This window comes from Plecotus auritus, assembly GCF_963455305.1.
Source record: "Plecotus auritus genome assembly, chromosome: 5".
NCBI classification, from domain to species: Eukaryota; Metazoa; Chordata; class Mammalia; order Chiroptera; family Vespertilionidae; genus Plecotus; species Plecotus auritus.
In genome coordinates, this window is record NC_137776.1 from 73,925,653 (window position 1) to 73,951,703 (window position 26,051).

General features: G+C 37.4%; 1 protein-coding gene across 1 annotated transcript in view; it reads right to left on the reverse strand.

Annotated features, from left to right (window-relative positions):
- KYNU (kynureninase) overlaps positions 1-26,051 on the reverse strand; it is a 115,617-nt gene that overhangs the window by 52,720 nt on the left and 36,846 nt on the right. Inside the window, exons 4-8 of the mRNA XM_080670354.1 lie at positions 24,442-24,524; positions 13,223-13,284; positions 11,437-11,508; positions 9,955-10,029; positions 6,907-7,053 (exon numbers count right to left, since the gene is read on the reverse strand). Coding sequence (XP_080526480.1) covers positions 6,907-7,053; positions 9,955-10,029; positions 11,437-11,508; positions 13,223-13,284; positions 24,442-24,524 — 439 coding nt within the window. The remainder of the gene's footprint in view (positions 1-6,906; positions 7,054-9,954; positions 10,030-11,436; positions 11,509-13,222; positions 13,285-24,441; positions 24,525-26,051) is intronic.

Here is a 26,051-nt window from a genome sequence, read left to right on the forward strand (position 1 = left end):
TTTTTTTTTTTAATTGGAAAAACAGTGACTATTTTCTCTATTGTCATCAGTAAGTACAAAAAACTAAAGGGTAAGAATAAAACATTGAGTCTTCTTGAGTCTTTCTCCAAGGACTTCACACATAATATAGTTTGATTTATCTCAGATACCCAAGATGGGAAAAATAGCTCAAGGTAAATTTTCAAGCTTAATTTTGTTCATTTAATATATCATCACTTAATGAAGCAGTCTGCATGTCCTAAGTGTGTCAAAGAATAAAAATGGAATTTGAAAGATAACTCAAAATTTACAAAAAAGTATTTTGATTATTATAACCATTATAAGTAGTTAACCATTATAAGTAATTCTTCATTTTTTTCTGATTCTGTTTAAATGGAACAGAATTGTGATTCTTATGCAACATGAAATCCATCTTGCTGATGTAACTCACTTATCCTTTCACTGGCCAAACAGGCCTGTATTTAAAGATAATCGACAATGTGCAGAGCACAAGCACGAACCCAGGAATTTTGTGGGGTCCACCACAAGGCTTGATTAAGATGCAATGTGAGTTATGTGGAAAGCTAAGGGAAATATAATATTGAAAATTTAGGTATGCAAAATCATAAAAGGCTAAAGTGATTTGAACTCTGGTCCATAAATGGTCATCACGTGGGAAAAATATAAGGCAGGGGGTCAAATGAGAGCTATATGGGCCTGATTGCAACCTTTCCAACCAATGTGCAATTTACTTTTCATATGCATGAGAACTTTCAACCTTTATTTATCTATTTTTATCTGCCTGACATGTTATAAAGTGGATTTAAAGCAACTATATGATTTATCAATCACATAGTAATGATACTTTTATTGGGATAGAGAAAAGAGGTAAGAATATACAATGGGGAAAAGATGGTGTCTTCAATAAATGGCGTTGGGAAAATTGGATACTACATGCAAAATGATAAATCTAAACTACTATCTTACCCAATATACAAAAATAAATTCAAAATGGATTAAAGACTTGAATGTCAGATCTAAATCCATAACATCCTAGAAGAAAACATAGGCAGCATGCTTTTTGACATTGCTCTTAGCAATAATTTTGGGAGGCTAGTCTTCTCAGGCAAGGACAACCAAAGCAAAAATAGATGGGATTACATAAAACTAAAAAGTTTTTGCACAGCAAAAAGAAAAAATAAACTACAAAACAATAAGATAACTTACTAAATGGGAGAAGATATTTGCAAATGATAGCTCCAATAAAGGGTTAATATCCAATGTATATATAATTCATACAACTTAACACACACACACACACACACACATACACACACACACAGCAGTTAAAAATAGGCAGAGAACCTGAAAAGACACTGCTCCCAAGGGGACATAGAAATGGCTAAGAGCATAGAAAAAAAATGCTCAACACCACAACCCTCTGGGAAATGCAACTTAAAACCGAAATAACATATCAACTCCCACCTGTCCGAATTACTATTATCAATAGATCAACAAATAACAAATGATGGAAAAATGTGTAAAAAAGGGAATCATTGTACAGTCAGTGGAAATGCAAATTCAGTACAGAGATATCTCAAAAATTAAAAATTAGAGATGCCATACAATCCAGCAACTCCACTTCTGGATATTTTTCTGAAAACAAAAATACTAAATCAAAAAGATGCACACCTCTATTCATTGAAGCATTCCTAATAATAGTTAAGATATGAAAGCAAACTAGCTGTTCCTCAATAAGTAAATGGATAAAAAATGAAACCTTGTCATGTGCAGCAATACAGTGGATCTAGAGAGTATTATGCTAAGTGAACTAAGTCAGACAGAGAAAGACAAATCCCCTAGGGTCTCAGTTACATGTGGGATCTAAAAAACAAAATATTATATGTGGAATCTAGTGAACAAAATAAACTGAAAAAATACACTCAGAGGCATGGGAACATGCTACAGACAGAGAACTCTGGGGTGAAGGGGTGGGGAGGAATTAACCAAAGAACTTGTATGCATGTATGCATACCCCATAGGCACAGACAATAGTGCGGTGAGGGCCTGGGAGGAGGCAGGAGTGGGGAGGATGGGGTCAATGGTGGGAAAAAGAGGACATTTGTAATACTTTCAACAATAAAAATGAATTTTAAAAAATAAATAAATGAATAAGCAAAATAGAAATAAACCCAGGAATATAGAGAATAAGCTGATGGTTGAAAAAGGGGAGGGAGTGTTGGAATGAAAATATAAATAAATCAATGAAACCTTCCCTTCCCTCCCTCCACCCTAAAAAATGATTGTGCAATAAAATTCACAGGGCATATGAGAAAAATGGCTTTGTGGACAACACTCAAAAACTTGGTCAGTGACACACAAAAAATGGATAGAAACCTGATAAAGACGACAACACAATTTTTCACATGTTAAATGATTAAAAAACATATAATAAATGGGTAGAGGTCTTGAATAGCCTTTTTTCCAAAGAAGATAGACAGATGGCCAATAGGCACATGAAAACATGCTCAACATCACTAATCATCAAGGAATTGCCAAAATGAGATATCACCTGTCAGAATGGCAGTTATCAAAAAAAAAAAAAAAAAAAAAAAAATCAAAACAAACAAGTGTTGGTGAGGATGTAGAGAAATGTGATTCTTTATACACTGTTGTTGGAAATGTAAATGGTACAGCCAATATGGAAAACAGCAAGGACTTTCTTCAAAAAATTAAAAATGCACCTACCATATGATCCAGCAATTCCTCTTGTGGGTATTTAACCAAAAGAATCCAAAACACTAATTTGAATCCAAATCACAAATTATGTTCTTTGAAGTATTATTTAAAATAGCCAAGATATGAAAACAACCCAAGTTTCCGTTTATTGATAAATGGGTAAACAAGATGTGGTACATATACATAATCTAATATTACTCAGGCATAAAAAAGAATGAAATATTCCCATTTGTGACATGGATGAACCTAAAGAAAGTAAGTCAGAGAAAGACAAATACTGTATGATTTCACTAAAATGTAAATAAAATCTAGAAAACAAAATAAATGAATAAACAAAATCTAAACAGATTCACAGATTCAGGAAACACACTAGTGGTTACCAGAGAGGAGAGAGGTTGGGGGATAGTAAAATAGTTGAAGGGAATTAAAAAGTAAAATCATTCAGTTATAAAATAATAAGTCATGTGTGTATTATAAAGGATAACAAATACAGCAATCTTCTATATTTATAAAAGCCTAACATGCAGTGTCCCCTCAGGAGTTCGGCCAAGAGACCGAGAGTTCGATTGCTCACTATGATGTGTGCTGACCACCAGGGGGCGGCGTGTAATGAAGGAAGGCCCCGGCCAGCAGCCTGGCAGCTGGGGGAGGGAGGCCCCGGTCGGCAGCTGGAAGGCCCCAATTGGCCCTGATCGCCAGTCAGGCCTAGGGACCCTACCTGTGCAAGAATTTTGTTCACTGGGCCTCTGGTAATCTGTAATAATAAAAGCGTAATATGCTAATTAGACTGGACGTCCTTCCAGATGACCTTCCAGATGAAACCAGGGCTGCAAGGTAAGCCCGGGTCCTGGGTGCCAGAGGGAAGCTAGTGCCAGCAGCCGGGGGAAGGAAGGCCTACTCTTGCATGACTTTCATGCACTGGGCCTCTAGTACATATATATGTATACACACTTAAACAGCTGATAGCTCAATTGATGTTTCTTTTTAGATTTAACTCATTAGAATTAGTAATTATTCAAAATGTGTGTATATATATTTTTGGGACACCCTGTATATAGTTAGAAGTCAGGAGAGTGGTACCTTTGGAAGAGAGGTAACAGGCAGTATTTGGAAGAAGGCACAATAGGGGATTCTGAGTGTTATAAATGTTCTAGAAATGTTTTGCTGTAGGTGTGATCGTTTTAAGGATTCAAAATAATTCATCAAGCCACTTATGATTCCTTTCTTTTTCCCATGCATGCGTTTATTTAATTAATATGTTCTTCACAATTTCTGTCACTTTTCTTTTACATAAATGTAAAGTTCCTACTTCAAAATACTCTTGTTGTTTTATTGCTCCATCCAACATCATTTTTGTTTCCAACCATACTTTATGTCTGGAAACTCCTCTTTTTTTATCTTACTGAGCCACTCCTAACAGCCTTTTCTAGAATTTCCTATCTCTCTCTTGCTTGACACCTTTAATATTCTCTCTGCCTCTCCTTCAGCTTTATCTTCATAGACCACCTAAGAGAGCTATGTCTGTCTACATTTTTAAAGAACTTTTCTCCACCTCCAATGACAATGGTGGGAGTTGTATAGCGGATCTATTTAAGTCTGCTATGTCACCATTTAACTCTGATAGTATATCAGTTCTTTGTGGTTATATTTAGATGAAACTGCTCATTCATATCTTTATTTGTCTGAAAACTCCAAGAGAACTTCAGTTGGTAGGCACTTATCATATTGTTTAAGTGAACAGAAGCATGCAAAATGCTGAGAGAATGGTTTTAGCATCCAAAGTAATGAAGAATGATAATTACATATAACACAAATGTATTTTTATTTTAAATGGGAAATAAAGAAAATGAATTTCTGAGCCACTTTCTGTAACTTCATATTAAAGACTTATGAAGGGGGAGGTGACCATCACTTAAGAGCAGAAGGTGTGCAACCCAATAGATATTTTATCCTCTTCAATGTCCACAATGAATTTATGAACTGGGTCTTGTTATCTCAAAATAACACTTTTAAAAGCAGAGACTCAGAAAAGGTAAGTCATTTGCTTGAAATCAGATAACAATTAAATGATGTAGCCAAGACGAACCTCAGACTGTGTGATTGATTCCAAAACCCATGGTCTTTCTTCTCTGTCTCGTGCTCATTTCTATGAAGGTTAATGAGACGTGTGTGTATACGGAGGGATTTGGGGACTGCTGATTACTGGTATAACATTTTAAAATATGATTTTTATTGGCTTCCCTTTATTTTGGTGCTTAACATTTAATATCTAAATTAAGAAGACATTATCTTTATATCTTTTGTAATGCACCACTTTCACAGTTATCTGTCAAATCAGTTGGAAGTCATGGTTGGAAGTTCCTAGAGACTGCTGATAATGGTGCTAAATTTCTTTTCATTAGTTCCATTCATTAGCTTCAATAACTTAATATATTAACTAGACCTCACACATAGATTAATCCCATAACTTATTAATGTTCAGAACAAAACTTGATTGTCACCTTTTAAATACATGACTTCATTGCCGAATCAAATAGAACTGCTATTTAAGGATTTTTTTTTCTATTCTATATAATTGTTTTTTTTTTATTGTTTAAAGTATTACAAATAGTAGAACATATGTCTCCTTTTTCATCTATTGACCTTGCCCTGGCCCTCCCACCCTCACCCCCACCTATCGCACATGCCCTCACCCCCCTAGTGTCTGTGTCCATTGGTTATGCTTATATGCATGCATACAAATCATTTGGTTGATCTCTTACCGCCCCTCCCCGCAACCCTTCCCTGCCTTCCTGCTGAAGTTTGACAGTCTGTTTGATGCTTCTCTGTCTCTGGATCTATTTTTGTTCATCACTTTATATTGTTCATTATATTCCACAAATGAGTGAGATCATGTGATATCTATCTTTCTCTGACTGGCTTATTTATCTTAGCATAATGCTCTCCAGTTCCATCCATGCTGTTGCAAATGGTAAGAATTTCTTCTTTTTTTACAGCAGCATAGTATTCCATTGTGTAGATGTCAAAGGAGGCAAGAGCATACAATGAAGTCAAAATAGTCTCTTCAATAAATGGTGTTGGGAAAATTGGTCAGATACATGCAAAAAAGTGAAACTAGACCACCAACTACACCATACACAAAAATAAACTCAAAATGGATAAAGGACTTAAATGTAAGACGAAAAACCATAAAAATCTTAGAAGAAGCCATAGGCAGCAAAATAGCAGACAGATGTCGTAGCAATATCTTTACCGATACAGCTCCTAGGGCAATGGAACTAAGGAGAAAATAAACAAATGGGACTGCATCAAAATAAAAAGCTTCTGCACAGCAAAAGAAACCATCAAGAATACAAGAAAGCCCACTGCATGGGGAGAACGTATTTGCCAATGTTATCTTAGATAAGGGTTTAATCTCCAAAATTTATTGGAACTCCTACAACTTAACAAAAGGAAGATAAACAATTCAATTAAAAAAATGGGCAAAGAACCTAAATAGACACTTTTCAAAAGAGGACATACAGAAGGCCAAGAGACATATTTAAGGATTTTAAATCCAAATTGTAACTGTTGAATGTTGCTCCTCTCTGTTCTCTTTTTTAAAGCAAACATATATTAAAATAATTTTTTTACAAAAGCATATATAAAAGGACACAATTTCAAAATGGTAAATAGTTTAAGTATGATTTGGTAATACTTAAGAAGTGTAATTTCTTAAGATTATTAGGGATAAAAATGACTTCCTTAATGTAAACTGTGCAAAACTCAATCTACTGATAAAATTTTATTCTGCACCTCTCCTTTTCAGGTACCTAGGATTTAGCAAGACTGAATTATATTTATAATGAGTTACAGTGTGACAAACAGCCTTCGCATGTAGCTACTATCCTAAATATTCTGTCTGCTTCCTGTTGACTAAGCAGCTCAGTATGGGTGATATCACGGCTGCCTAGAGGTAAACATTGGGACAGTAGATGCTAGCAAGGAAGTGAGACCAAAGAAGTGATAAAAAGAGGTTTAAAGGGAGGTGCCTAAAGCAAAAAGGATTATAAGTTTTTATATGTAAAGCTTTCTCTATTTTTTTAACTCTTTAAATAATTTTACCTAGACATAAAGGTATTTCACTAGAAGTGCAGTCAGTAGGGTGATGTGTGGGGTGCTGTGAGAAGGAGCAAATGACGTGCATACCTTTGCTTGTCCGGCTTTTGTGATGGCGGGAATATTAAAGTGCTGTCCAGTATAGTAATGCAGCCCACTAAACAGGATCACTGCAACAGAGTCTCCTTCCCTCTCGATTACTTCAAGGATATCTTCTGTTCTCAAGGTTTCTTCCCCCTAAAGGCACAATAATAGATTTCTCACTTCTTATTTCCCAATCTAAAATTCACCATGAGCACTTTCCTGCCATAAATAAGTCAAAGGTAATTTTTTTTCCAAATTAAAGGTCTTCCAAAATTTGGCAAGAGAGAAGCATTTGAGCATTTTTAAATAATGATAATAAAATAGTAAAAAGAGTTTTATAAAGTATAATTTTTTGCAGAACCCTACTTTATTTTCCAATTAATTGTTGCTATTTGCATACCTATAAATTGTTTCTTTCTTATCCCCATTGAATAAAATGCAGAAAGTACAAGTCCATGAAATATTACATAGCAAGAGAAATTTCTTAGAAATAAGTATTTCACTTATCAATCTAATATTGGGAATTTTTGGTAGAATAAAAATACTTAAGCATCTTTCATCTGAATATAACCTAACTGATACCCTCTACTAACTTAAGTGTTAAATCTCCTCCACAGCTGTCTAAACATCAAGACCCAAACATGAAAAAATATCAGTAAAACTCAATTATTAAGGTAATTTTCTGCACATCTCCCCACATAATACCAATGATTGGTTACTTAGTGAAAATTGTGCATGAATTTAGATTTGGTCTTGCAAACAACTTGAAAAAATAAAAAGAAATCAGCTAAATACAAAGTATCAAATTGTATCATAACAATTTTTATCTATTTATGAAATCTTCAGAAATATTCTCCAGTGCTAAATCTAACATGATTTTGAGGTGAAAGCATCACTAACTATATTAATATTAGAAGGATTTGAGGGATTTTTATTATTCATAAGTTTTCCTTCAGTAATTTTTAAGTAATTCTTGCTATTTGCTAATTACTGAATCCTGAGGTAGGCCAAAATAGTAGTATATATATGTGATACATACTCTAGTTTCTACTAGAAGCTTAGAATTTGTTTACAAAATGGAAATCTATAAAAATAGTATTGATATTGAAATCTCTGAGTTCTTTGGTGATGTGTACTTTATATATAAAAAGGGTTTCAATAATTCTAAAAAAATCTAAGTAAAATGAATAATATAATAATCCAAATCTCTTTTCCTTAAAGGAATCTAATATGGTTTGTCCACCATAATTTCAAAAAATAGTAAGGAAAGTACTCTATATACTAATACTTATTATTTATTTTAAGAATCAGTATTAAGCAACTAAATATACTTGTTAAAGATAGGATATGGCCCGGCTGGTATGGCTCAGTGGTTAAGTGTCTACCTATGAACCAGGAGGTCAAGGTTAAATTCCTGGCCAGAGCACATGCCTGGGTTGTGAGCTAGATCTGTGCAGAAGGCAACCCATTGATGATTCTCTCTCATCACTGATGTTTCTATCTCTCTCTCCCCCTCCCTTCCTCTCTGAAATCAATATATATATATATATGTATAAAGATAGGTATGGCAGTAATTTTCAACTGGTGTGCTGTAAGGATTTTTAGACATGCAACACTCAGCTATTTAGTCAGGGGCACTGATCTTGTGTCAAATAAAAAAAAAATGACAACAGCCAACACAACAATAGCCATCAGATGTGAATGAATCAAAATTATACCAATTTTTTTGTTAGATAGGCAAAAGCATATTTTTTGGTGTGCCACAGATTTTTAGTAACTAGTTTGTGTGCTCCACGAGGTGAAAAAGGTTGAAAATCTCTCATGTTGACTTGCTCTAATCTAGTAATGCTAAAGAGTGCTCCAAGATTATGATTACCTCATGAGTCTTCATATCACTTGTCACTTTTAACATTAAGACTTGTGATATATTATTGGCTATATTCCTTTTTGTTGGAAATTAACTATTTATACATGACTTTTGGAAAAAAATATCCTCTCACAGGTGTGGAAACTTTCCATTTCCTTAATTTATTGCATGTTGGCAAATAGAAGTGAATGAAGTAGATTTTAATTCCTCAACGTATTCTCCGTTGAAAGAAATAATTGCTCAAACAGACTGGCAGCATCATTTGTGAAGCTAACATTAATTTTATGTGGATATCCTGATGTGAAATTTCACAAGATGCAGGGTCTCTATGTCAAAGTTTCTACAACTTACTAGTAGCCTTATATCTCTATTAATGTAAAGTGTGCATTATTTCAGATCTTACACATGTTGTCAAGTCTGATTAGGTGTTTCCTTTGTTACCTGTTTAAATATGAAGGGATTTCAGAGAGAAAAAGTTCCTAAGTCCTTAACCCAGAAAGTTGGTGGGTCTGGGATTGCTCAGGGGTATATCAGCCACTTAAGAAGCATGAGCTCTTACTACTACATCACATCCCTTTCTACACTGTAGTCCAAGCTCAGACAAAAACATTTGATAGTTAGATTAACAAGAGACATAAAAGATGGCATCATTCAGTTCCAAAAAATGTCACTAGTTTTTAATATGATTTTAATGGCATCTAAAATTGAAAACGATATATGCAATTTGCCATCTTCACTTATCCCACTGAAGAATATGGCACACTCCAGGGATATTGACAGTAAAAGAATTTGCTTGTAATATGACTAGCCCTTGGAAAATGAAAACAAATATACTTTTGAGTTAATCCCCCATTTTAAACAAAATGACCTAACTGTTACTGAATTATAGGTTTTTTTAATTATAGAGCAACAATAATTAACAAAACATTTATAACTGCACTTGATTTAGACCAGCAGTTTGTTGAATGTTGTTTGAAAAGACTAATAAATCAATGTTCCTGTTCAATTCTTTCCTACCCTAGCGCATGTTTTACTTGAACTAAAGAAATAAAGCTTAAGTTTATTTTTTAAACGTTCTTGAAAGTTCCATTAAGATAATGAAGCTAGTAAACATCTAAAGAAAATAAAGAAAAAAAATCAATACTAAATAGAAGCATGATGAATATGTATTTCTCTTTCTCATATACCTCTCTTGGCTTTACAATCCGCATACTTTTCTCAGTGTTGAGTCCATGAAGTTGAAGCTGTGATTCAATAGCATACTGAAAAATAAGGATAACTTATTAGATCACAGTGCACAGAAGTACTTGAAATATCTCTAAAAATAAATACTAAGCCCTGGCCAGTGTGGCTCAGTTGTTTGGGCATTGTCCCACACACCCAAATGGTTGCCAGTTAGATTTCCTGTCCAGGCTCATGCACAGGTTGGGGCTCAATCCTCCATAGGGGGCATGCAGGAGGCAGCTGATCATTGTTTTGCTCTCACATCAATGTTTCACTCTCTCTCACCCTCTCTCTTCCTCTCTATCTCTCTCTAAAAAAAAATAAATAAAAAAATAATAAATAAATAAAATCAATTTAAAATAAATAAATAAATAGCAATAAATGTATATTTTTATACCCAAGGTCAAGGTTAAAAGTGACTAAACACAATACATTAGAGAACTGCTTAATATAATTTGTATGCAGGAATCTGAACATTCTTCGAAACACTAAATAATAGAGATAAATGGAAACATAGGAGTCAACTAGACTTCAGGGAGTTACAAGAGATTTTTGGAATAAGAAGTTAAATCACCAAGGCAAGTCAAAATTCTAAAATATAACCAAAGCATAGTGTGGACTTTCTAGGCTTGAACGGAGACTATGCAAATGGCTCATCCTAGAGAAAGTAAACTAGAAAAAGGAAAGAAAATAAAAAAGTTCCTTTCAATGAGACTACAAGATCTGAATGGGTTGCAATAATAGTGACCCCAGTTTTTTTCAAGATATTAAAGTTTTGATCCTTTTTAGTATGGTAATGCTATTAATGTGGACATAATTAAATGACTTAAAGTTACAAGACGTGGGCTAGAATAGTTAACAGTGATAATATAAAGATGGAACTTGAGTTTCTCTACCACTAAAACTGAAATGCGCAATATACTTTTATCTTTGTCTGGAACAATCTAACTTCTTATCAACTGAATTGCTGATAAAGTAGCATGCCTTTTTTAGTGAACCAAAAGAAAATTTTTTTAATCTCAAATAATTTTTTCAATACTTGCTAGTATGCTATAAAAATGGACAAATAAAATTTCAGTGTAGCCAAAGGATTAAGCACTAGGATATGTATTGGTATAATTTTATAAAATCAAAGAACAACAATAATTAACAAAACATTTATAACTGCACTTGATTTAGACCAGCAGTTTGTTGAATGTTGTTTGAAAAGACTAATAAATCAATGTTCCCGTTCAATTCTTTCCTCCCCTAGCGCATGTTTTACTTGAACAAAAGAAATAAAGCTTAAGTTTATTTTTTAAAATGCCTAAATCAAAAGCATTTGACAGATCTTTTTATTCTAAGTTTATTTAGAAAAGACTAGGGAATAAACATTCAAGTCAGGCAAATGATATGCTTCTCTAGGAAGAATAGACAGAATATAAATATAATTTGAAGAATCTTACATGATCTGAAGGGAAGGCTTTGGCTTCAAGAAGAATTTTGTACCGTTTTGGTGTCGGCTTAAAAAACGATAACTGCAATGAAATGGATTTATTGAGAAAAGCATTAATGCACAATTACACATTTGGTTAGTTTGTACTACACTTTCATTTTATAATCTCCAGCATTTAAAAGGCATTAATTAATTACACATGTAGGTGTCTGTTGAAGGTACCTTTCCAATTAGCCTCATTTCCAATGAATTATAAAGAGAAAGAAGAGACTGGCAAATTCAGGAGAAAATGTGAATCAGAAGGTATAAATCCTCACACTTTATTTAAACTTTAATTGAAAAAATATCTTCCTAATGCATTTAATGGTAATTTCTCTATTGTGAGACTGAAATATCAGTCTTACTTATATTGATTTATCTTCCACTGCTGTTTGGTTTCTAGTACATAATATTTGCACTGCTTTACTATTTTATGGGGTTTTATTTTAGGTCCAATTAAAAAGTCCTTTAGCCCTAACATGAAACATTTCGCATTCCCAGGGGCACCAGGGAGAAGTGGCTCATTCATTCACTGGGGCCCTTTTTTTTTGTTGACCCATAGTTCATGAAGAATGAGGCTGACAATAATAGCAATTAAAATGATCGCTACTGTTAATTATGTGTTGATCATTGGCATGGGTGCTAAAGCAATTTTCACATATTATCACATTTCATACTCATGCATACCTACAAGGTAGCTATTATTATCCTCATTTTTGCAAAGGAGAAAATTAAGATTTAAACACCTCAAAAAACATCCAAATTCAAACAGGCATTAAGTATCTTAGCTGGAAGTCAACCCAGTGATGTCTGAACTTAAAACTGTGCTTTTTACTGTGATACTTAGCATACTCCATAAGCATGTTCCTTCAGTCATATTTAATAGTCATGTCTCCATTTTACTAAAATAAAATATTAATGACTTCACTGTGCATCTTAGTCATGTAGACATGATTAGAAAAACTTACTGAAAAATGAAAAACATTTACAAAGCATCAAGCAAGTACTATAGACATCATATTTCAATACTTTGGTTTGGCTCAATGGATAGAGTACACACAGTGTCTGCCCCCGGACTGAAGGGTCCCAGGTTCGATTCCAGTCAAGGGCATATACCTGGGTTGTAGGCTCAATTATAGGCTTGATTCCTAGCCCTGGTTGGGTGTGTACAGTAGGTAGCCAATCGATGTGTCTCTCTCACATCGATGTTTTTCTCTCTCTGTTTCTCCCCCTCCTTTCCTATATAAATCAATGGAAAAATATCCTTGGGTGAGGATTAACAAAAAAGAAGAAGCACCTTAAACACAGAAACTCATTTCAGGTACTAGGTCCATTTTCTCCAATTTAGTTTTATTTTCACATTATTTTTTAGCCTATTTCCAAAAATTAATCTACAAAACCATACTGACCCATAATCCCCCCTGCTGAAGTCCAGCATATTGAAAAACTGTCTTTCTATAAAGCTGTGTTTGCTCACATTTGTATGTCATGGTTTTGTGTGCTTGCAAGCGGTTTTACTCTTCACCCACTGTGACTCTTATTCCTTATGTTCTGAGAAAAGAGCTCTTTGCAAGAGTCAACTCTCCCATAAGTATGTAGAAGCTTACCAGGGTCCAGCATGTCCCGCTAAAAATGAAAATAGCCTCACCACTTATTTTTAAGTAATTAAATCACCAGATGCTCATGAATTAAAGATAGAAAAATGTCAGGTTCTGTAAATGAATGTGTACAAAACCTTGATGAGAGAAGAAACTTACCAGTAGAAGATGCAAATTAACAGTCAAAGCATTCATTAGGACTATTTCTTTCTCATTGGCTCCTGCAAAGTAAACGTCATAATTTAATTTTTTCTATTAGTGCTAAAGATGCTTGGAAAAACAGGAGGAAGGCTTTACTCCATCTTTAATGTTTTTAGAGATAAGGGCATATTTGATGTGTTATCAGAAGGAAATGGAAGTTTTCCCACTTGGCTCATTTTATCAAATAATATCTGGACTTACATGCACATAACTAGCTAAAAATTACAGTTTATTTTTGATATAGTAAACAATAACAGCAAGGTAATGAAGCTTTTGTTTTGTTCTGTAAACTAAAAATGATTTATCCTATTATCAGCTAGTTTGTCAAATTCCCACAGAGCACATTTTTTGTGGTAAGTGTATTTCCAAAAGAAATCTTCAAAGAAATGAAAGTGAATCACATTTTTAAAGCTGGTTGTTTCTAATGTCAAATTAAAATGCACCTTCCCTAAAAGGAGGCTACTTTGTTGAACATAATTCACTGTTATTCCAGTGAGATATGTGATAGTGTATAAGACAAAAGAGCTAGAAAGTAAAATACAAGTATGTAAATAGCTCTGGGGCTTATTCAAGCACACTGATATCAGATCATCTATATATATAAAACACTAATATACAAATAGACCGAACAGCAGAACAACCAAACAACCAGTCACTATGACATGAGCTGACCACCAGGAGCACACGAGGAACATGGTGGGCATTGGCAGCAGGTGGCAGAGCGCAGAACATGGCAGGCGTTGGCCACAGCAGGATGGTGGAGCAGGTGAGCAGGGGCACCAGACCAAGGCGGGGAGCTGGTCGCTGTCACAGGGGCAAGCCTCTGGTGGTTACTGAAAATTATTTGCTCTCACGTGCCATGGTCCCGCCCAGAGCTTGCACCTGCTGCCGGCAGTGGCCCCACTTGCACCCACTGCTGGCACCTGGCGCCAGTCCTGATCACTCGGCACTGTCAGCGGGTGCGAGTGGCAGCTGCTGACCCTGATCACCCCTCAGGGCTTATCCACCTCCCCCCTGCTCCTAAGGGGTGATCGGGGCAGCAGCTGCAGCTCACACCCACTGCTGGTGCCTGCCCCAATTGCTTCACCCTCAGCGGGTGTGAGTGGGGCTGGTGCCATCAGCGCGTGGGAGCAGCGGTGGCAGGAGCGTGGCTGCTGGCAGACAGGGGGCCAGGGGCTGTGGCAGGAGGGGCCAGGTGGGGGCATGGAGGATGGGCTGAGACCCGCCCCTGTGCCCACCACAGCCTAGAGGCCCACAGTTTCTTTCAAGGTGCACAAATTCATGCACTGGGCCCCCAGTTACTATATAAATGCATGTCTGATGGAGAAAGCATGCAAAACTAAGATATCCACTACACAATTATAATCCAGTCTAATGGCTACTGCTGAGAGTTGGCACTAAAAACAGACCCAGAGACAAAGCATGCATTGGATACTTAACTCAGAGCAAAATGACAACGATGGTAATACTTTCCCTATTTTTAGTTCTTGTGATATCTCTCAAAGGCAATTAGACCAGTGTAGTAGGATAATGTCTCTCTACCATCACTGAGAAAAATGGGCTGTGAACTTCAATGCTTGTAAGGCTGTACTAAATATTAGAAAAAGAGTATAATACATGTCCTTCATTTTGTACCCAAAGAGATACTTCTGTTAGAGTTCCATTGTAATAGAATAGATAGTAATTGGAATAATTACTCTAATTAATAGATAGATTCCAGGATTAGTTTACTTGATGGGAGGCCACTGGAAGTAATTGTACAACTTAGGATTCTAGATTTCAACATAACCATTAAAAAAACATACTTTCCTGTTGCATTTGGCAGATGGATTTCCCCAATTGCTAAGCAAGGTTGCTAAACGAGTGGTGGTTGTATGCCTGGTCATTGTAAGGTGTATAGTGTCTGAAGTCAAGTGGCACTAGAAACAATCTTATTCTACATTCCATGCACTAATAAAATTTCTCTTAAACATACTATGTAGATATGAATATGATATGCTTATGTTGTATACAGTGGCATATATCTTCTATCATATGAAAATATTTTTGCACTATGGCAAGATAAATGATACAGGCTTTATTAATTTGTTTATTTGCATGATGGTATAAATTTTTTACTGTTATTTCTAAGACATTATCTAAGATATGTAATCTGGTATTATCCTTAACTCCCCATTAGCTATTTGCATGCATCTTTTCTGAAAACCATTTATTTCATTAAAAAAAATATTTTGGCAGGGATAGTTGAAGGAGGAAAGGAAGGGAAAGTAATAAAAAGAGACAGCAGAATTAACAGAAAGGGATGCATTTGAAAGAATGTATTCTAATGAGAAGAAAGCACACAAAGGAGAAAACATCACAAAATGAAAAATAGAGAAATAGAAGAGTCAGGATGGGCAGGGGAGAATTTCTATAGAAGCTCAGACATTCCATTTTTGCTTAATGATTACATTCTGATTAAAATGATTAGAGATTCCTGGAAAATTTTAGTCCTTCAAATAAGGCAGTGTTCATTTGAGATTACCTAAAATTTTTCTTGCATGGGAATGTGATGAACCCGATGTACTGGGCTGAATTCTAGACATACACTGGGCATTATGTTTCCTTCCCTCACATTCAATGACATACTAACACGGAGTCATTCTTTGTAAAGAATCCCTCACTGACACGAATACTTTGTGCACACACGAAAATTATTCTCCTTGGAACGTTTTAAATTCAAGTCAATCAAGTGCTTCACAAAATACTCTCCTTACCTGCTACTAAAGTTAATCAAGGACAGGGTTGGTCTAACACATACATGGGTGCACATGTGGTGCTAATATTAAAGTTTCTGAACACTAATAGAAATGTTTATTTCAGGTGTAACCTAAAGGCACTAAAGAATGAAGTGCTCTTAATATCAAAGGGCCACATGTGATTTTTAGTGTATTTTAAAAAGTTACCTAATGACATATCTTTTTCAGTTCAAATTGTATTTCTGAAACCACCATTCTTCTAATATATTTAGATGTCATCAGCATTCCGTAAGAAATTAACCTTTAAAAAAAGAAACTGAAATTCTTTCAAGTTGCTTTTCTTTGTTTCTCTTCTTTTGCCTAAGAGCTTTTTAAAAATTAATGTTGCAATTTCAAGAACTCCAAGTATTGAAGGAAAATCTTTTTAAAAGCTTCCCAAAAGTTTATCAGTCTTCGAAAGATCCTTTACTTTGAAGATCATCTGCAACTCACTGCAGTAAATGTCAAGATGTGAATCACTTCATCTGAGATGGGTGTGAGCCAGGGCTCTCATTTGAAAAGTGATTTCCTGCTTTTTTATTTATTGGACATCATTTTTTTGCTTTACCAGGAAGTGAAACCTAAATAAATGCAAGCTCTGCCTTCTTATCTCTATGCCTGGCAAGCAGAAGTTTATTGAGCCCTTACTATGTGCCAACACTTCTAAATATGGGACATGTACTAGTATTATGAGAAATCACTTAGTCTTCACAGTTATCTGATAAGGTTATCTACGCTGATTTTCCATACCTTATCAATGAGGAAAGGAATGTCCAAAGAGATGAACTAACTTACCTAAAGTCTCACAGATAGGAAAAAGAAGAAAAAACTTACCCTCTCATACAAAAAATAATTAAAATCTCTGTTCACGGTTACATTTTGAAGAGATTTCTACATTATCTAGTCCCTGTAAGTGAAATAGAGGAGGCCGAAGTTCATCACAGATTTCCCTCTGCGTCTTTCTAAGTGTAATTTAATTTCAATTAATTTGCAACATGAGGATGTCAGGGCTCCCAGCTGCTTAATGTTTGATAACACGATTCACGATGGATCTTGCAACTGCTATATCCCTTTCTGTATATTTTATTAACTAGATGCTAATATTATTGTGGATCTGGTTGCAAGATTTGTGCTTGGGAGAAGTTTGAGAACTTTCCAGGCTGTTTTTCAAACAGCAAGTTCCTTTGGCCTCTAGCGGTGGTTGGTGCATGGCTGAGCATTCCAACTCTGTAGAGAGGGCTTCCAGGGATTATTGCTTTTCTGAGGGTCAACCACAAAGTTCATAGAGTAAATTTACGTCCACATTACAACAGCTTTATAAGCTGAAATGCTTGTAGCTAGCCCTTTGTGATTTTTATGTACCCAGGGAGAAATAGACTTGCTAATAGTACTAATAATACTAATAATATTCTTCAGCAATTCTATCTATAGCATTTTGATAACATGATATTAACTATAAGAGAAAGTTATCCCATGTTTTGCAGAGTTGTAAGCTCTCTATAAAATTTAGTAATAGTTTTTCTTTTCATCTGAAATTGATATTCTTTTCTATGTCTATGAATAAATATCATTACTCATTGTCTCTTTCTCCTCTCTATCCACTCTATCAAATTGTACAACATAATAATTTTATTATCCTCCTGTTACTTCTTTTTGAGATGTTTTATGAGGAAATTAAAGGCTGTTGTTTTAAGAACTGTGAAGAGTCAATCATGGCCCAAAATATACAACTTGCCTGTTTGCTCAAACATATGAAATAGCCTAGCAAGTAGCAAAAGTAAATTTGACTTCTGCTACTCTTTACTGTAGTTACTACACAGTTGTTTTAAATATTTTGTTATTTTACCACCTCTGCTTCCAAAGAGGATTCCAGGTTTCTAGTATTACAATGGGAGGAAAATTGATAAAAAGTAGATATAGAGTTCAATATATGAAGATAAAAAACAAATCAGAAGCCATTAAATGTTTTTGTTACTTCAAACTTTACCAAATATTCTCAGAACTTTCTAGTAACCGAGGCAAAAAAGGAACCTGCATGGGACTTGCAACAAGATAAACACACAACAAATAAGATAAACACACACAAATACCTTTCAAAGAATGTGTTTCTACTAAAGCAAGCATGTCAAACTCAAAGACTAACATGGGCCAAATAAACAAGATTTAAGTTTATGTAAGCCGCAAAATAACAAAAGCTTCGATTTTCATACAAACATAGGTTTGGTTTATTTCAATAGAGACATGCTGAATACAAAGGGCTGAAATAAATGAGTAATAATTAACATAAAATAATACAACATTTTAATAAAAATTAATATGTTTTCTTGAACATTAACTTACCAGACACTGAATAACTGCACAGATTAATAAGTATAATGCAAATAAACCTAATTTTCTTGCTCTCTGAAAGCAAAATATTTCCTGTTGCACACACCAAACAAATCAGTCCAAGATTAATGATGTGGCAATTGGCTGCTAAAATATTCGCTGCTAGTATTAGTGGAGAGAAATGGTGCACCTGCGCATAAGGCACGTAAGGGAAATGAATGCAACACAATTATACTACTCAGTCATTAGAGAACATTGTAGTTTGTTATTAATAACTACAGACATGGTGCATGGAATTCTTAAATGGGTAGGGTCCCTAAGCCTGGCTGGCAATCAGGGCCAATCTGTAGGGTGACCAGTGGGGTGGTCAGGGGACCCCACTGGCACCCGCCTTAGCGGACCTGGCACCGCCCGCTCACCAGCCCCACTCCCTGCCCCTGCCACTGCCACCGGTCACCTCCCTCTACAGAGTGACCAGTGGGGCATTCGGGGGGGCCCCTGCTGTCACCTGCTTTAGTTGACCTGGGGGTTGGGGGCTGGGGGCAGCTCCTGTGTTGAGCATCTTTCCCCTGGTGGTCAGTGTGTGTCATAACAACTGGTCATTCCACCAGTCATTCCACCATTTGGTTGATTTGCACATTAGGCTTTTATTATATAGGATTATGTATAACAGCATATTGTAAAAATTAAGTTATGAAATTTTTATTAAAACACTAGAGGCCCGGTGCACGAAATTCGTGCCCAGTGTGGGGGGGCGGGTGTCTCTCAGCCCAGCCTGCATCCTCTCCAATCTGGGACCCCTCAAGGGATGTCCGACTGCCTGTTTAGGCCCGATCCCGGTAGGCCCAATCCTACCGGGATCAGGCCTAAGCGGGCAGTCAGACATCCCTCTCACAACATCCCTCTCAGGACTGCTGGCTCCCAACTGCTCACCTGCCTGCCTTCCTGATTGCCCCTAACCACTTCTGCCTGCCAGCCTGATCACCCTCTAACCACTCCCCTGCCAGCCTGATTGATGCCTAACTGCTCCCCTGAAGGCCTGGTCATCCCTAACTGCCCTCCCCTGCAGGCCTGGTCACCCCTAACTGCCCTCCCCTGCAGGCCTGGTCCCCCCCAACTGCTCTCCCCTGCAGGCCTGGGTCCCCCCCAACTGCATTTCCCTTCAGGCCCAGTCACCTCCAATTTCCCTCATCTGCCAGCCTGTTCACCCCAACTGCCCTCCCCTACAGGCTTGATCGCCCCCAACTGCCCTCCCTTGCTGGCCTGGTCCCTCCCAACTGCCCTCCCCTGCTGGCCTGATTGCCCACAACTGCCCTCCCTTGCAGACCTGGTCCCTCCCAACTGCCCTCCCCTGCTGGCCATCTTGTGGTGGCCATCTTGTGTCCACATGGGGGCAGCCATCTTGTGTGTTGGAGTGATGGTCAATTTGATATTACTCTTTTATTAGATAGGATAGAGGCCTGGTGCAGGGTGGGGGGGGGCGACTGGTTTGCCCTGAAGGGTGTCCCAGATCAGGGTGGGGGTTCCCTGTGGCATGGGGAGGCCTGGGCAAGGGGCCTGTGGTGGTTTGCAGGCCTGCCACGCCCCCCAGCGACCCAAGCAGAGAGCCTGGTATCTGGGATTTATTTATCTTCTATAATTGAAATTTTGTAACCTTAAGTGGAGGCCAAGGCTGGCCAGGGCTGCAGAAGCTTGGCTTCCTCCATCACCAGGGGCAACTCAAGCCTCCTGCTCTCTCCAGCTCCGTGGTTGTTGCTATTTCTGTTGGGATTTATTTATCTTCTATAGTTGAAACTTTGTAGGCTTGAGTGGAGGCCTGGGCTGGCCAGAGTGTGTGAAAAGCTTGGCTTCCTCCATTGCCGGGGAAACCCAAGGCTCCTGCTTGCTCTGTGGCCGCAGCCATCCTGGTTGGGCTAATTTGCATGCTCACTCCTGATTGGCTGGTGGGCGTGGCTTGTGGTGTAGTGGAGTGATGGTTAATTTGCATATTACTCTTTTATTAGATAGGATTTCTTACATACCATTATATAGGCTGGGCCACAAAAATATTCGTTGTGAAGTACATGCAGCCTTCAGGCTGCAAGTTTGACATGCTTGTACTAAAGCAAATAAAGTGAACTAATTCATTTTCAACTTGACTTAAACCCATTTGTCTGACTAATATATCTATAATAATAAAAGTGTAATATGCAAATTAGCCGAATGAACGAATAGCAGAACGACTGTCTGGACGACCTTCCAGATGACCATGCTATGACACACACTGACACCAGTCCAGCCAAGGTGGCTGCAATACGATTGGTCAGGGAGCGCCACCATCACCCTATGATCGCCCTGCAGAGGGAGGCCCAGACCATTCTCTGGGGGGCGATTGATGGTGGGGCTCCACAATCGATCACCCCAAAGAGGGAGGCCCAAACCATCTGGCTGGTGGTGCTGCAGTGGGTGGGCGGGACCTCCCTCTTTGGGGTGATCAATGGGGGGCCCTGTGATTGATTGCCCCTCAGAGGGAGGCCCAGGCCAGCCAAGCGATCGTACCCCATGCCTGTTGCCCACAGAGGGAGGCAACTGGTGGCAGGGAAGGGACGGGGGAGTGCCACACAGATGGCAAGCAGTGGCAGCAGCGGGGGCTGGGCCAGCTGCTGGCAGTGGGAAGGAAAGCCCTGATAGGCCCTGATCGCCAGCCAGGCCTTAGGGACCCTACCTGAGGGGTCCTGGATTGTGAGAGGGCGCAGGCCAGGCTGAGGGACACCCCCCCCTTCCATGCACAAATTTCATGCACCGAGCCTCTAGCACAATTACAAAAATAAAGAAATTTGGGGTGTAACAGTTACTAAAATTTAAAAGAAAACACCAAGCTTTTAAAATGTTGTTTATAATTACGCTTTTGCAAACACTGTCAATTTTTATTCCTCTGGTCAACAACAACAACAAAAGAACAAAACAAGCAACAAAATAATAATTAAAAATAAAAAATGCCTTCATTCACTGACAATATTTCAAATGAAATATGACACAAATAGAAAATTAAGAGTTTGATCAATATGTGTTATAACTTTGTATGATATTTCAAAGAGAAGCAAAACATCCTCAGGTTAGAGTTAATAAATATTTTTTAAAAGATTAAATAAGTTTAGTCTCTTAACCCTTCTAAACAAAAAAATTTTTTTTTCATTTTCCTTAAAAATGATAATGAGATGTGGCTGTTTAGAAATTTCAGGGATTGTTGTGAGGTATGTTTATTTACTGATCATCAACAACAACAATAAAACATGGGCATTTAATAAGCAGCAACAGAGCTATACACTTTTAAGTGCTCAAAGGAAATCTTTTTTGCAAGGCTTATTGGCTTTATAAATAAATCTGACTAAATAATATCACCTTACCACTTTCCTGGACTAGATATAAACATCCTAACTCCTCTTTAGAGAATGATAAATATTGAGCACAAAAATAATAGGATTAGAATGAAATTTATATTCTGAAAGCAAACCTAGGAAAGAAAATAAAAAAAATAAAAAAACATCCACAACTAAGGAAAACATATATTCTCAGGTCAAATTAATCCAGGGGCTATTTTAGTTTTTTTTATTTGGGTGTTAGGAATACTAGAGGCCAGGTGCATGAAAATTCATGCACTGGAGGTGGGGGGTCCCTCAGCTTGGCCTGCCCCCTCTCACAGTCCAGGAGCCCTCAGTGGTGGGAGGCAACCCGGCGATCAGGGGAAGGCGACACCCCCATCACACCTCTGCTGCTGCCACTGCCGACAGCACAAGCCTTGGCCGGCCCTGGTTACCTGAGCCTCGGGCGGCCCTGGGAGGCTGGGCAGCCCCCATCCAAGGCTTGCCTATGCCTCATGCTGGCCCTGGACAGCTGGGGAGCTGAGGGGACTGGGGGACTCTGGAGGCAGGTGTGCCAGCGGGGCTGAGGAGACTGGGCACCACCATCTTGTGGCTGTGGGCGCTGCCATCTTTGAGGGCATGGCAGTCAATTAGCATATTCCCTCTTTATTAGATAGGATAAGTGGCTTCTTAAAAAATGAACACAAATGAAAGTATCATTGAACAACTATTTAACACATCTTTAAACACAATCCAGGGTTGTGTTCAGGAGGTAATTTCCTACATTAGAATACACAATCCTCTAAATAATGCTGACAGCCTGATCAAGTGCTGTGTTTCCAAGAACTCAACTGATCTACCTGGCTGATAACAATCTGGCCTTCAGTGCCAGCCCCAGGCATCCAAGGCTGTGGAGATTTGCCCTGGGGCTTCCTGGGACAGTCCTGGACTCACACCCTGCATGTCTGCCTGACTCCATGGCTGCTGCCAAAAATACTGCCCTTCTAGGCCTTCTACTTGCTCCTTTTTCAACAATGGCAATATTGCTGGTTTGTAATTATTTCAATTTTATTTTTTAATGTTACTGTGGTAGGCAGTTAGACAGATATAAGCAGAGCAAGGCTGATGAGCCAGGTACAGGTCACCAGGGTGGAAAGCCCAGGTGCCCAATAACGAGCAATCAATGCAATCAATGGGGGTGGGGGGGGGGAGGGGGGCTTTGCCTCCAGGGGGACTTTTCCTCCTCTAGCATGTGGGTGGTTAAGAGGTTTGGACCCAGTGACATTTCCTCCCTAGAGATAACATCTAGGCCTTAGTTGTATTTCAGCTCCAGGCCAAGGAAAGCAGCAAAACCAGGCAAGAAACACCAGGGCTGACCTCAGAACCAGCTGCATTGAATAATGACCCCCTGCCCTGGTGCCGACCAATCAATCAGTGGAATCCTAGACCCTGAAAAGACACATCTGGAATGCTGCTGAATATTCTATTGAGATCATCCCCTGGAACCTCCCCTAAAATCTCCACCCTTAAAACCCTTAGGAGGAAGGACCTAGAGAGCTCTCCCTCCACAGGGAGCACCCCAGTGTCTTTTCCCTCTCTCTTCATCACTTTCAAGCTCCAAGAGCCCTTCCTTTGCCTCTATAACTTATTTCCTAAGCCCATTTCTTCAATGAATTACTTCTTCTACCTCTGTGATTTTCCAAATAAATGTTCTTGGCTCTGAATTCTTTCCTAGCCAGAACTCAAGTACTGAGGCTGCTGAACCCAAGTCCAATCTGACCTTCCAGTACAACACTTGGTGCCTTCTCACTGCTGGCAACAAAACCAGAAGCCAGCCTTTGTTCTTGCACTGTCAGAAATTCTTTTTTTTGTTTGTTTGTTTTTTGTTTAAGCCACCCAGCTTTCCCCACTCTAATTCCATTTTCGCTCCACCTCAAGTTGGTTTTGTCTTCTAATTACTGGCCAAGATACAACTGGGGTGGAACACAGATATTTGTATACTTGCCTATAAGAGAGCGAGGTGTGAAAAGCCTTTTGAAAGTTGAAGTTTTCCTAAATTCTCCATATATTTCCAAATAACACCATTCAAATTGCTTACATTTTATTTTTTGTTTAAGACACTAAATTTCATATAAAATCTCAGGCAATACTGAATATTGAACCCAATTAAATAACTATTTTTAAAATATGTTTACCATCTAAAACTATCTTGAATACCACTAACACTACACATAACTCACTTTAGGAAACACATTATAGACCCTAAAAATAGCATAAACCATATTATTTTCAACAATGCTCAGTCTCATGTTAAATAAATCACCATTGATTAAATTAAAACGAGCCCAAAACTGATTGGTGTTTTAGGCCTTTAGCATGTGAAGGTTAGTGTTTATTTTACCATATAATGAAATCTTAGAGATTTAATTTAAGTTGATCTTTATAAAATTTGTTTAACTATAAATTAATGCAATGCATGTGTTTTTCACTGGGGAGTAAATATTAGTTTTAATATATACAAGAAAAAATAATAACATGTTTTATTTCTGTACCAAATAACCTAGTTATATTCTCTATAGCAATCAATTCTCAATTAAAATTATGCTTGCTCTTTACTATTGTGAATTAAAATGGAAAATCAGGATGTTCAATAAGATGTCTTTATAATCTTTTTATAATTAAATAATAAGGTCTTTATAAATCTTTTGGAAAACAATTATTTTGTACTTACCGACAATGTCATTCATAAGACCTGCAATAGTCTCATCTCCTGTGATCCAAGGACGTTTCCCTATGTCATGACCATAGGCTCCCCTGAAATTAAAAAGGGACATAAACATTCTTAGCGTGTGTGTGTGTGTGTGTGTGTGTGTGTGTGTGTGTGTGATTTTTCTTTTTTTTTTTTTAATATATTTTATTGATTTCTTTTACAGAAAGGAAGGGAGAGGGATAGAGAGTTAGAAACATCGATGAGAGAGAAACATCAATCAGCTGCCTCCTGCACATCTCCTACTGGGGATGTGCCCGAAACCAAGGTACATGCCCTTGACTGGAATCGAACCTGCGACCTTTCAGTCCACAGGCCGATGTTCTATCCACTGAGCCAAACCAGTTAGGGCTGTGTGTGTGATTTTTCAAATATCAGCATTAGCAATGGAACAATTCTAAATGAGTTTTGTAATATTCTAATAATTATATGAAATCATGCTTTCTAAAACCAAAGTAATACTTGAGAAGTCTGTTTTTTAACTTACTTAAAAATGTCTTTGATTTACTTTTTTCTGGGGAGTGAGGGTAGAAGAAATTGCCCATAGACAATTTCATTACTTTTTTTGGAATCTAAGATACTTTTTTTTTTTGAGAATTTTAGCACTATTTGAATACTTTACTTGTATACCTATAGCATATGCAGTATCTATACTAAAACATACCTACTTTTTGAAGCTGAAGACTAAAATTATTATAAAATCCAATTATAAAATGTAGCTATAATCTATAAATTAAATGGAAGTGTATAAAATATAACTATACTCATTTTAGGTAAAGAATGAAACTTGGCAATAATCAAAGCCAATATTACATCTTGACCTATTTCTAGAAATGTATTCTATCATATTTCAGCTTAATTTCATCATTCCAGTAAGTCTCTCTGTAGGCATAATGCACAAACAAAAACATACAAAAGAGAACTTCAACTCTCAAAAAGTTTTCATCAAATGAGGAAGGCAAATAAATACGTGTGGAAAAGTATGGAAGAAATTAAAGCAAAGGGTCAAGGATGGGAAGGGGAGTGGAGGAGGGGTGGGGTTGGTGTTACAAACTTGTATTTCCTAATTCGATTGCTCTTAATTTTTATAAATTCACAAACTATGTAAACTTGGGAAAAAGTATAAGCATGTGGTTTTTTGTATAGTGTAGACTATGAATGAAATTCCGTAAGCTGGCAGTGGTCATTGGGTAAACCTGTTCTCAGAGGTGAAGGGTAGCAGAATATGCTTCCCCCAAAATCTCTGTGGTATATTCTCTTGAGTTGTAGGCATCTGAAAAACAACTGCAGGGAGACACTGTCTCTAAACTTTCCTATCTGCCTGAAGATAAATCCTCAAAAAGAAACTCAATTTCCATAAATTCCCTCATTCTGAATTTCATCAACCAGGGAAGACTGACTCTTGTCACAGAAGAGATTAGAAGTCAAAACCACACCCAGACAAACTTTGTCACAAACTTCATACCTCCCATCTATTATTCCCAGACCCATTCATCTTTCCTAAAAATCACTTACTCTCTCCCTCCCCTTTCCATATTAAGATGGGATTTAAGCCTGAATTCTAAGTCACCTTG